The following is a 13,008-nucleotide window of genomic DNA, read 5'->3' as shown; positions in this document are numbered from 1 at the left end:
ATAATAAGAGACCTGATAGCATTTTTGCAAACTCATTTATGTAATGCTCAAAATGACCACTTTAGAGCAGCGGTCAGTCAGCAAACTTTCCGGAAAGGGCCAGAAAGTAAATATTCAAGGCTTTGTGGGCCACCCAGGCTCTGCCACAACTATAAAACACTACGGCAGAAAGCAGCCGCAAGAAAATACATGACTAGATGCAGGTGGCTGTGTCCCACTCTATTCACGGACATGGAAATTTAAGTTTTATATAATTTTCACGTATCATAAAATATTTTTCTTTTGATGTTTTTCAACCATTGTTACCTTGTGGGCCCTGCAAAACAGGCAGACCCGGCAGACCCGGCCAGCAGCCCATAGGTAGCCGGCCCTGGGGGTAGACAGCTGAGAGATAGACATCATTGCTGTCATGGCAACCACCACAGGGGCCTGGAGTCCAGGCAGGAGCGTTCCTCAGGCAAGGCAGCATACTGTGGGGTGCTTGCTACTCTAGGCAGATTCCAGGACCAATAGCTTTAGTATCAGTGGGCCCTACCTGACCTCCAAATCCAAATCTCCACCTAACCAAGATCCCTGTGCTCTTTGCAAGTTTGAGAGGATAGACTGAAGGTGGAGAACCCTGGGCAGCATGTTTAAAGCTTGGCCTCTGAATCAGAAGGCCTCGTTCAGGGGCACCTGGGTGTCTCAGCTCATAATCTCAAGGTCCATGAGTTCAAGCCCCACGTCAGGCTCTGTGCTGACAGCTCAGAGCCTGGAGCCTGCTTTGGATTCTGTGTCTCCCTCTCTCCCTGCCCCTTCCTGCTCACACACTGTCAAAAATAAACAAACATAAAAAAAAGAGGTCCTTGTTCAAACCTTTGGGCCTCTTAGCTGTGTGGCCCTAGACAGATTATTATTATTATTATTACTAATATGCACCAAAAAGGGGGGATACTGATCCATGGTCAACACTTGCAAAGTGCCTGGCAAGTGCTGTTCATTAAATGCTTACTCTGATCCAGTATAGAAAGCAAATGTCCATGTACATACTCCTACTAAAGGCAACCTTCTCAAGGACGGACGCACTGCTAGCCGGTCACTGGAGCTGAACTCCTTCGAGAGCAGTCCCCCACCCCCCCCCCCACAGTCCCTTCCATAAAAGAAAAGAGAGACACCACGAGTCCTGGCCGCAGAGTGTAAAGTATATTGATGGTCGTAAAGGGACAGCCTGAAGACGGCTCCGGTCCGCAGAGACGGCGTGCAGCATACATGTACATGCTCTGTTTTTTTGAAACCACGTCATGAAGTTCTCAAATACATCTCTGTTTTGAACACGATGTTTTGTTTTGCTCATTAGCGCGGTTTACTACTCTACAGTTTCTCCTAGAGTAAATACATATAATGGCTGTTTGCAGAGCAACTACACACTTACTGAGATGTTTAACAAGGTGAACTACTTCACAACTAGATCAACCTGTGGGTAACGGGCAAGATGTTTTCCATTTGCTTGTGTTCACTGCTGCCGTGAGGGGAGGGGGGCCGGTCACTTTTCCAATTTATTCTTTGTTCACGTTTAGTCACCGACAGACTCCAAAAACGTAATGAAAAATCAGTCTGCTCAAAAAATTAAATTGTAATTAGGCTGTGGGTTTTTCCAAGACCCTTAAAGTCAGATCGTTTAAATTCACAAGAGGAGAACAAAATTGGCATGATGGAAAACTAAGTAACAAAAAACTACTGCAAAACACATAGGTAAAACACAGTGGTCAGTTGTAAACAGCTCAGAAGGGCAGAGAAAACAAAGTCCTTCGAGAACATTAAGCAGTCCAATGACAAACTCTGCTTTTTTTTTTTTTCCTAGTGGCTATTTTCCTACCACAGTGTTGAGCTTCATTATATTAAATAACTTATATGGGTAAAAAGGAGTTTGCTAACCAGCAGCCAACTCAAAACCTTGCAGGAAGAGGGAGGAGAGGAATTCAAAACACAGCACACACGAAGGGGAAACAAAGTCCAGAGTCAGCATTCAACCAGTCTTACCCTTCCTGGCGATACCAGGGGGCTGAAGTGGGGATCCACATGGAAGGTTCTCTCCCCTCCCTCCTCTCCCTTTTTCATTTAAGTTAACAAAGAAACATGGGCTTTCTCAGAGCCAGTGCTCAGCTGGGCAAGTCCCATTAGCAGCAAATGTTCGACCAAATAAAAAACACACACACACAAAAGAAAGCTCCATCCAGGTGCAGAGCTGTGATTCACATGGAAATTCCAGAAGATGAATCATGTGCAGAGCTGGGATCTGTAGAGGATTCTTTCTCAAGTGTCTTCAGTGAACATTTCAGTCTCTCACAAAATCCGAGTCAATCTGTCAGCTGCGGGAAACAAGTTCCCCTCTCCTCTTGAGTGAGCTTGCTCACGGGGACTTAGCGCGGGTGTGTGGTGGGGTTTTTTGTTTTTTGTTTTTTTGGAGAACTGGATGCCAGAAAACAAAAGGCGAGCCCCTCAGCGATCCGATCAAGCAACAGCAGCAGCAGCAGTGACAGTCAGGGCCCCGTTCCTTAAACTCTGCCTAAGAGGCTGGACCTGCGTTATAAAGAAGACAGGATGAGAACCAGGGAAGCAGATGATTTCAGTCAGGTTTCAGATGCCGGCCTGATACGAGTGTCACCTTTCCCAGGCTTTAAGTCTGATTACACGTAGTTAAAAAGAGCAAGAAAAAAAATATGAAGCATTGAAGTCCTTCTGGTTTTTGTGCCACTGACTTGCTAGTCACTTCAAATATTTATTAATGGAGATGACAAAAGCTTTGTTTTTAGGTAAATCTTTATTTTGAGTGGCTTTATATTTAAACAAAGCAAAAAGACAAACAGAAGTCATTAATTAGAAAAAAGCTTTGGCATCTCCACTGGTCTTCTCACAGATGGCTTTACTCAGTAAATAGAAGCACCTTCATATTACATGTCCATTGAGGGCATTTAAATAGCAAGTGACAAGAAAGATGTCTCCCCTCGGAGATATTTTTGTTATTGCCACTGCTGAATGTGTCTGAATGAATGGCTCGAGGGCCAGCAGGAAAAGCATGTAGGTGAAATTCTCTTATTGCCTTCAAAGCTAATGTACATATAAGTTTTTAGGTAGGTACTATCATTCTAGAATAACTAAGTCTTCGGACCCACTTAACACATGGGGTCTGCAAACGATCAGAGCCTATTCTCCCTTCTTTATCCTCTTGGTGATTGCTAGGCCTCGGCCAATGTCCGCATAGCCTAGTGTCATTCTCCAACACTGCAGGGGCCAGCACTGCGGCAGACACAAGGAAGACCTGTGCTCGCCCTCAGGGGGCTGACACTGTAGGAACGATAAGAAGCAGTGCACTGCAAAAAAACACCTTGCTCTGGAACAGAAGAAGATTGCTTTAGACTCTTTCTGGGGGGATATGGGCCAGGGAGGGGGAGGCACTGGGGCAGAGCCTTGACATTACACAGGATTTGGAGAGGGCCGAGTCCGTGGCTTACACCCGGACTCTAGGGGCAGTTTGTTCTTCAGGGCTCCTTAGAACCAATTTTCATATTGGGACGCTGGGTGGCTCAGGCGTCCAACTCTTGATTTCGGCTCAAGTCATGATCTCACAGTTGGTGAGGTCGAGCGCCACATCTGACAGTGCTGAGCCTGCTTGGGATTCTCTCTCCTTTCTCTCTGCCCTTCCCCATCCCCCATCTTGAAAATAAATACTCTTAAAACAAAAAAACAATTTTCATGTGGAAACTAGTCTTTTATACCAAGAACACATCTTCACTGTGCTGACATACATATTGCCCTGTATACCAGTCACACTATTTGTGCTGGGGCTGGTCCCTCAATGAACGCTCATCAGAAGCATGAATACCGAACACTTTTGAGTTGAATACAGCTGAGGATGGATTCATGGATTTGTGTCTGATTTTACACCAGTCCAGGGCACCCTCTTCTTCACTCTGCATTTATAAATTCTCCACTAAATTCTTTGGTCACATTTTCACCAAATGTTAACTGGTACTGTGTACTGTGTGTACAGTACATACCAATGTGAAAAGAGACTGTACAATTCGATCTCTACTTTGACTTACAGACCTCTCCAAACTAACCACCAAGCAATAGGAATAGAGCATAAAAGAATATCAATCGGCGAAGAATAACAACTGGAAAAGGAGGATGTGGTAGGTTTGGAGGATTTTCATGTGTCTGGATTTCATGGGTAACACCAGGTATCATTTATGTATAGTCAATTTATCTGCTTACAAGTTTTTAAAAAGATCTATAGGAAGAGTAACTAGAGCTAAACTATACTCAGGGGCTGTATCAACCTCATGCTTTAAAAAAGGGGGGTGGATTACAAAGAGGAGAAGCATGGAAGGCGAAGTTCACCTACAAAGGACAACAAGAAGTAATTCCCACATTTTTTATCCAAGGAGATGTGGACTATGAGGCTGATGTTTTATATATGAATAACGCTGAAGAGTGCAGTAAATATCCTTTAATACCAACACAGAGGAATACAAAATTTTAATATAAATGTGCCACTGGCAGGCCACAATGTCACTGAAAGTAGAACTGAGGGGGCGCCTGGGTGACTTAGTCGACTGAGTGTCCAACTTTGGCTCAGGTCATGATCGCATGGTTTGTGAGTCCGAGCCCTGCGTCGGGCTCTGTGGTGACAGCTCAGAGCTTGGAGCCTACTTTGGATTTTGTGTTTCTCTCTCTGCCCCTCCCCCACGTGTGCTCTGTCTCTCAAAAATAAAAAAATGTAAAAAAAAAAAAAAATTTTTTTTTTTAAAGAAAGAAAGTAGAACTGAGCACCAGCCCAGGAAGCCTGTTATATCCTGATTCCAAGTGTTGGCCACACCTTCTTTACATCTATGTCTGGGATAAAAAAAAAAACATGTCCAGTCCTTTACCTATCACCATGACATGTTCTAAGGCTAATACTTCCAACGTGTCTGTACCTCATCCCTCCTCGTTGAGAGGTACAAAAAAACCTAACTTTTCCTTTGAAACAAATGAAATCAACAAAACCAAACATATCTTGGACACCCCGGTTCATGAAATCTAGTCCAACACCGAGTATAATGACTCCCAAATGACTCTGGGAGGAAGAGGAACATGGTTATCTCCCCTGGCACAAAAAGGCACATGTTCCCAGAGGCTCTCAAAAATACAAATAGAGCAATTCTAATTATATGATTACTATATCTTGGCCTATTTTACCTATTAAAATATCTAAAATTGTTAAAATATATATTTAGCCATCTTTGTTGGGTTTCTTTGTTTTTTGTTTTATTTTTTGTGGTTTTTCTTTTTGAAAATACATTTGTCTGAAAATACCAATAGATTAACACAATTTTTATAATTTGAATAGGTTCTGGATTGTGTTTAAAGTTCCAACTTCCTCTATCCCAAAACGAAGTGGGGACCAAGATCCAGGCACTAAGAAGAGTAACACACTCAGATTTACTGGGCCACTAACTGGTACTTACTTGGGTGTCTTTTATCTCAGGTCATAAAAAATTTTAGTGTTAGAACTATTTGGAAATATAGTCTGAACTTGTTATCTTTTAGATGAGGATGAGAGTCTGTGTTCTTTCGAGCATACCACGGTGTAATTTTAGTTCCTCACTCCATAAAATAATGGGAGAAAAAAAGGAGAGCAGAGTCAACTGTGTGACAGTATAACAAAGTAAAAGCCAATAAAACTGAATGATGTTAAAACTGAATGATGTTAAAACTGAATGATGAGGAGTCTGAGCCACAAAGATTCAGTGGGCAAGCGGTAAGGAGCGGAAACGACTAACAACACACAGGGAGGGACTTCCTACAGAAAAGCATATGGCTTCCTCAGGTACATCCAACATGGCCTACAGACCAGTAACGAGAAGCACGGAGACTCACCGTAGGGACTTCCATCTGTCCTTCTCTATGTGATTTTCAGGTCCTTCACTCTCGTAAGAAGCCAAGTAGAGCGCTGCAATCAACCACAGGTAAGAATGCATTAACCCCGAGGCCTTCTCCTGGTACATTACCCCCAGCCCCATCCATCTCCTGTTTAACCGGAGCCCACCCCTACAGCAAGACTCTTTAAAATATCCAATTACAACTGAGAAGCATCACAGTTTCATTAAGAACAAGGAATGTCACTTTGCCCTTGATTGACCATCTCGGGCCAAAAACCCAAGGGACTCTAGGTCAAAAAGGCACTTAATTAACTGACGGTTTATGAGGCAAAACAGCCTACAGATGCAAGCCGCATGATGCTACCATACGCTCACGTTTATATTCTTTATGAAGAAGGGGGGGATCCTTTCCTGGTGCCTTCATTTTTACAAAACCTTTAGAAGCTAAAAAGATTTTTCTAGGCCAAATTTTCACCCCTCTACTATTTTCTTATTTGTAAATCAAAAGGAAACTCATCCAACAATTTTAAGGTGTGTTATTAATCCTATTTGTAGAGATTAATAACAATCAAGCTCCCTCTGGAGTGTGTAATATTAGTGCAAAATGCACTTCAATCAATATCACAAACACTATCAATCTACTATGAGAAATTGTTAAGAATACAATTGATTTCTAGAATATTAGGATATAAAAGATCAGTAGAACAAATCCCCAAGCCTTTTATAAATTTTAACTCTCTTCCAATTAATTTTTTTCAGTATAGACAATCACTGTTTCTGCCTCAAATTCCTTAATTAAAAAAATTTATGTTTATTTGTTTTTGAGAGAGAGACAGAGCATGAGCAGGGGAGGAACAGAAAGAGAGGGAAACTCTGAACTTAAAACAGGCTGCAGGCTCTGATCTGTCAGCACAGAGCCCAACACGGGGCTCGAACCCACAAACCATGAGCTCATGACCTGAGCTGAAGTCAAGACGCTCAACTGACTAAGCCACCCGGGTGCCCCCCCAAATTCCTTAATGTTTAATGGGTCAAGATTTTCTACTACTTTTTCAAATAGCAGGAGGTAGCAACTATTTTTTTATTTTTGTTTTTTTCAAATTACTTTTAATATCAACACACCACAAAAAAAAAAAAAAAAAAAAGCCTTTTTTCTCCAATCAAGCAAGTCCAAATACAGGGAAAAGAATCCTTCAATAACTTTCCATTTGTGCCCAAAGCTCTGCAGATCCAGTATTACAAAGAATGCATAAACACAGAAGCTGTTTCTGGGTGAAGAGAGTGCCTGATTCAAATATTTTAGGGATAAATCATATGGTTTCCTATTCAACATAAAGCTCTCAAGGGGAATAGGTCAGGAGATAGGCCTCCTACTGTAAGAGGGGCCAGGCACCAAGCATTTATACCCTAATTTCCTAATTGCGGGGTTTGGGAGGCCGCGGGCGGCTGCAGCTGAAAGGCTTACGCACCATCTTCACTGAAGACTGGCACCGTGAGCAGATACTGCAGGATCTTTCGGTCCCTCTCGAATGGACACTCCACCTGTTTCCACGTCATAAATTCATTCACTTGTTTGGCCAGTTCCCAAAATTTCTAGGAAAGAATAAAAGAAAAGAATTTAAAGGTGGTCATCAAAAATCATGAATATTCCATTTAATGTTTCCTTCTGGCTTCTAATCAACTGAGCCATACGATTTCCTTAGTTTGATAAAAACTCGCTATAGGTATTTGTGAGGAATAAGTAAAAATGTACTCATGTACCTCTAGATATTAATTAATAATAATGTTGAGCTAATTTCTTCTACTCAGCATTGTTATTTCATTTTTTTATTGTTTATTTTTGAGAGACAGAGACAGAGTGTGAGTAGGGGAGGGCAGAGAGAGAAGGAGATACAGAATTCGAAGCAGGCTCCAGGCTCCGAGCCATCAGCACAGAGGGCGACTCAGGATTCGAACCTACGAACCATGAGATCATGACCTGAGCTGAAGTTGGATGCTTAACCAACGGAGCCACCCAGGTGCCCCAGTATTGTAATACAGTATTTTGTAAGACAGTATTACTGTCTTACAAAACAACAGAGGAAGAGAAAACGTGGTTCTAGAACTTCAGAATCAGCTGAGGTTGCCTGGCCTGAGATGCAATGTTGGAGGGCCCCGCCCCTCTCTGTGTACAGATTCGTGCAGCCCATCCTTACCTCAAAGTTGACATGGCCGTTTGGAAGGCGGTTGGCACAGCCCTCATTGAGGAAATAAATGTCTTTGATTAAAAGACTGAAGAATGGTATCACAATCTAGAGAAAACAATAGAGTTTCGTTTGTTTGGGCAAATAAATACTTAGCTTCTCATCAAACAATACGAGAAATTAATGAATATTAGTTCATTAGATTACGAAAAAGGCTACCATGAAGATACAGTGTTTGTTTACCTCCCATGACAGCAGTCTCCTCCCTTACATAATTTTGCTTAAGATGCAAATGCTATTAATAACCAAAATGCAGCACAGACAACAGGCAGTAGGAGGTGGGTGGCTCCAGGTACTTTCTGCAGTTTTCCCCATTGCAACAGCATACAATACATCTAAAAGGTCTGGCCGTCATCGAAGAGAAAAAGATCTAAAAGAAGTCTTGCTTTTCATTTAGCAACCCCTTTAGTTAGAGAAAAATATTTTTTTAATGTTTTTATTTATTTTTGAGAGAGACAGTGACAGTGTGAGCAGGGGAGGGTCAAAGAGAGAGGCAGGCACAGAATCCCAAGATAGCCTCCAGGCTCTGAGCTGTCAGCACAGAGCCTGATGCGGGGCTCAAACCCATGAACCATGAGATCATGACCTGAGCTGAAGTAGGACGCTCAACCAACTGAGCCACCAGGCACCCCCAGTTAGAGCGAAATATTAACAGAATGCCTGTCACTGCAGGTCCCAAGATTTCAAGATGCATGCCCCAACTCCCTGCTACAATCTGTGCTGTTAGATCATTTAGACTTCTACATTCTAGATAAGGTTCTTCTTGGATGAACATTCATTGCTCAAGATAATGGGAGAGCTCAGGGTTTTGGGTAATGTTGCTACATACTTCCTCTTGAGTAAACCTGGCCTTCATGGAACAGAACAAGTAAGCACCTGTCCTCATGGGAAATCACCTAAGGAGTGCCTTGCACAATACATTGTGAGATGTGTCCAAGTGAAGGAAGAATATAAATGTGTAAAGTAGAATGTCTGTTTGAAAAACCATAAGCCTCCTCCAGTAAGATTGCTCTGCCTCATATCTTTGATTTGATGAGGTGGCATTTAATTAATTAACCTAAAATAATAATCTTTAAGGAAGTATCCTAAATCCTATTAAGTCCATGCCAAACAGAGAATAAAGCTCCGACATAGTAACTTCCACTTTTACTCAAACGCCAACAAGTTTTGAAGATTCTAAATCTGCCACAATGCAAATAATGCTCCAAACACAGGTCGTGGGCCTCAGTTGTTTACCCGAGAGCTGGTTTTTGAAGTTTCCCCAAGCTTATGACTCATGGGGTGCATCTCTCCTAAATGAATGGGAGGTCTGGAAAACACACCTTTGGGCTCAAGCACAAAAATATGGAGTATCAGCTTTCACCTCTAGAGATAAATTCGGATTTCCCCATAAAGTCATTTTTTTTAAAAAAGCAAGGTTTGGCTATTTTTGTTTCATTGGTCGCTGACATAACCAAAGTAAAATCTTCAGTTTTGACAGTGTCTTTGAACATACTTTTAATCATTTACAATTGTCTGTGGAAATCTTGAAGCTGAATTAGTAATGATCCCCTCCTTACCTTCTACTTCAAATATTACTGGCTAATTCTCTATTATTTTAGAACTAAACAGCTATAGTAACAATCATAAAAGCACACCTGAACCTCACTTCTTTGAAAGACCTCCTCTAATTGGGAAGCCTGGGTTCTGGATTCCATTGGAATCAGCTTAAAATGTGGTCCGCCAATTCATTGGCAGCACAACCCAGGAGTCTAGAAATGGTGGTCCATAGCCCAGCACGGCCCCAGCACCTGTTTTGGTATGGCCTAGAAGCCACACAGTTTACATTCTAAAATGGCTAGAAAAATATCAAAATAATATTTCTTGAGCATGAAAATCATAGGAAATTCAACTCACAGTGGCCAGACAGCTTTACTGGAGAACAGCCATACCCACCTACTCATCTGCATATTGTCTATGTCTGCTTTTATGCCTCCACATCGGAGTTGTCTGGTTGCAACAGAGGCTGTATGGCCTACGAAACCTAGGATATTTACAATCTAGTCCTTAATGGGAACCAACCCCTGGTATAAAAAAACCGTCCTTCCTCACATTAAAATGGAACCTAAAATGGAATCAACCTTACTGAGTTGTAGTGAGGATTAAATTAAATAATATATGTCTGCCCTCAGTTAAGCACTCCCAAAAAACCAATGAGGCCCATAAAAAGGAAAAGATAGTATGGATGCCCTTATCAGACAATAAGGATATATCATCATAGGGGAAACAAAAACTAAGTTATAATCAAGGTGCAATGCTTAGTGTAACAGGTTTTAAGCAAGAACTTTATCTCTGTGCTCTATTCTCTGTGCTGGGCAGTGAGATTCACGTGGTGGTGATCATTCTGTCTCACACTGACATTTAAACTTTTCCTGACTTCATGTCAGGTGCGCCCCTGGCTGAGGCACAGAAGCTATCCTTTCTGTAATTTTTATATTCATGGTGCCTGCAAGATGATCATATGAATACATATTCAGACAGACAGAGAAAGAGAGCAGAGAGAAGAGACAGAGAGAAACAGATTTCGCATGTAAGAGCGATCATCCGGTATTTGTCTGTCTGACTTATTTAACTTAGCTTAGTGTCCTTGAGAATGTTCATCTATGTTGTCATGAATGGCAAGATTTCATTCTTTTTATATGGCTGAATAACATTCCATCATGTATATGTACCACAATTCTTTATCCATTCATCCATCTGGGGCTACTCAAGGCTGTTTCCATAATCTTGGCTAAATCATGCTGCAATAAATCTAGGGGTGCATGGATCTTTTCATTTTCTTTGGATAAATACCTAGACGTGGGATTGCTGCAGTGATCTACTATTAACGGTTTGACTCATTCTTCCAAGAATATAGAAATATAAGTAATCTCCCTTTACTGTTCTGTTCCTCACGCCCATATGCCAGAAAGAAGCCTCACAGGTTTCTTCCAATTTTAATTTCCTCATCAAGAGTTCTCTTCATACCTGCAGCCCCTACAACAAACCTAACATAATAAAAATCAGGAGAATTTTAAGGACTTTGGGTTTCCAGGCACTAAGGTGGATGATGGGTTACCAAGAGGAGTGAACAAAAGTCTATGGCAACTGGGAGATCTTGCCAATGATGTCTTTAATGGGAGACATCTCAAGTTTAATGGGAGAACTTTTCAAGTAACAATGTTTTCTAATTTCCTTTCAAAATATTCTTCTTTTCTCCTCTTTAATGTACATTTTTACTATATAAATACATTAATAAACATCAATAAAAATAACACATAATAAAATATTATATTATAAATACATCTTATGTAATATAAATATAATAAAACAGTAAATATTAATAAAAATACAGATACGGGTTTTTAAGTAATCTTTGCCCCAAATGTAGTGCTCAAATCCATGACCCCAAGATCAAGAGTCACACGCTCTACCAACTGAAAGGTGCCCCCCTTTTAAAGTATCCTTAATTCAGAGACCTGGTAAATATACCCTAAAGGAATTATTAGCTTTACACCTAGAAATGAATACTGTTGGGCAGGAACAAGTTCCCACAAACATAAATGAAACGGTAAAAGGATTTGAAACCATGTAATCATATGAGGAATGGTTAAAAACCTGGAGGCATAAGTACCCACAGGAAAAATTGCTATTTAAAGATCATTTCAGGGCCTCTGTGTGGAAGACAGAATTGATTTGTACCATGATATGGTACCTAGAGATGTGCCACTTTGGCCACATAAGCTTAAAATTTGAAAGAATATTAAAGATGCTATTACTCTAATCATGTTGCTAGGAAGATTTTTAAATTACTTAGGAATAAAGAGAATTTAACCTTACTTCACAAAAGGAAAAATAAACCCCAATTCTCTTGAATAAAAGATGCGTTTTACCCAGAAATGTTTTCATTCATAGCCTTTGAGACCAATTGTGAGAAAGCAATGGCATTTTTTGGAACAGTGGTGATTTCATTTGTTTTATGAACGAGAGAGCACGACTCATGTGCTCATGCAGAACTGAGTTTAAAAAACAACAAAACTAAAGCAGACAGAATTTATTAAATGAGGTAAAGGGTAAGTACTTTGGACTATTTTCTGGAAAAGGCTATTAGAGTCCCACAGGTGTAATCTTTTTGGGGGGCTGAACTTGAGAACGACTTTGGCCAGGACTAGAGCTCCCTGCTTAGAGATAGGATTCTATGGACTCCTGGCTCTCCGGGAGGGGTCCACAGACAGAGCACCGCACCCAACTGGGAGGGAAGATGCTGGCAGCCCGCCCCCCACCCCCACCCCGTGTTGATTTTCTGAAGCTTAGCCTTAAGAAACTTCTCATTCAATTTATTTTTCAATCTTGTCACAGGCGTGCTGGGATTCAAGCAAGCAAAGTGTAAAAGCTGGTACACTCTGTCGGGCTAAATTGAGAGAGTTCTTTATGCTTCATCCCCTCTCTGACCTTGTTTCTTTATTTAAAAAAAAATTAGCATATTCACAATATGTCTCAAATGTTATCCGAACTGATATTTTGGATTTTGTTGAGAACCATTTTAACATTTTTAGGAGGTGGAGTTTCTTTTTGTGTCTGTCTTTATTTTAGAGCATTGAAGCTGAAGCTTTTTTGTGGAAGTGATTGAGATGTCCTGAAGTGTTTTTCACCTTCATGTTAAAAAAGTTGTTGAAAACACAGTTTAACTTAAAAGATAAATAGAATCTAAGCAAAAAATAACTCTCATCAAACAATCTCATCAGCTCATGTGCCGTAACTTTGCAGATTAACATGATCTCTAAATATGAAAATGACTTTTCCTTTCCATGTAAGGGAACAGAACAGTGACATGGCAAGACAGG

General features: G+C 40.9%; 1 protein-coding gene across 1 annotated transcript in view; it reads right to left on the bottom strand.

Annotated features, from left to right (window-relative positions):
• Positions 1 to 1,160: 1,160 nt before the first annotated feature.
• The window catches only part of RASGEF1B (RasGEF domain family member 1B), a 36,291-nt gene continuing 24,443 nt past the window's right edge, over positions 1,161 to 13,008 (bottom strand). Inside the window, exons 11-14 of the mRNA XM_029944290.1 lie at positions 8,099 to 8,194; positions 7,373 to 7,496; positions 5,902 to 5,974; positions 1,161 to 2,559 (exon numbers count right to left, since the gene is read on the bottom strand). Coding sequence (XP_029800150.1) covers positions 2,535 to 2,559; positions 5,902 to 5,974; positions 7,373 to 7,496; positions 8,099 to 8,194 — 318 coding nt within the window. The 3' untranslated portion in view covers positions 1,161 to 2,534. The remainder of the gene's footprint in view (positions 2,560 to 5,901; positions 5,975 to 7,372; positions 7,497 to 8,098; positions 8,195 to 13,008) is intronic.

This window comes from Suricata suricatta, chromosome 1 (assembly GCF_006229205.1).
Source record: "Suricata suricatta isolate VVHF042 chromosome 1, meerkat_22Aug2017_6uvM2_HiC, whole genome shotgun sequence".
In the NCBI taxonomy this organism is placed as follows: Eukaryota; Metazoa; Chordata; class Mammalia; order Carnivora; family Herpestidae; genus Suricata; species Suricata suricatta.
The sequence above is the reverse complement of the archived record's forward strand: the minus strand, read 5'-3'. Positions and strand labels throughout refer to the sequence as shown.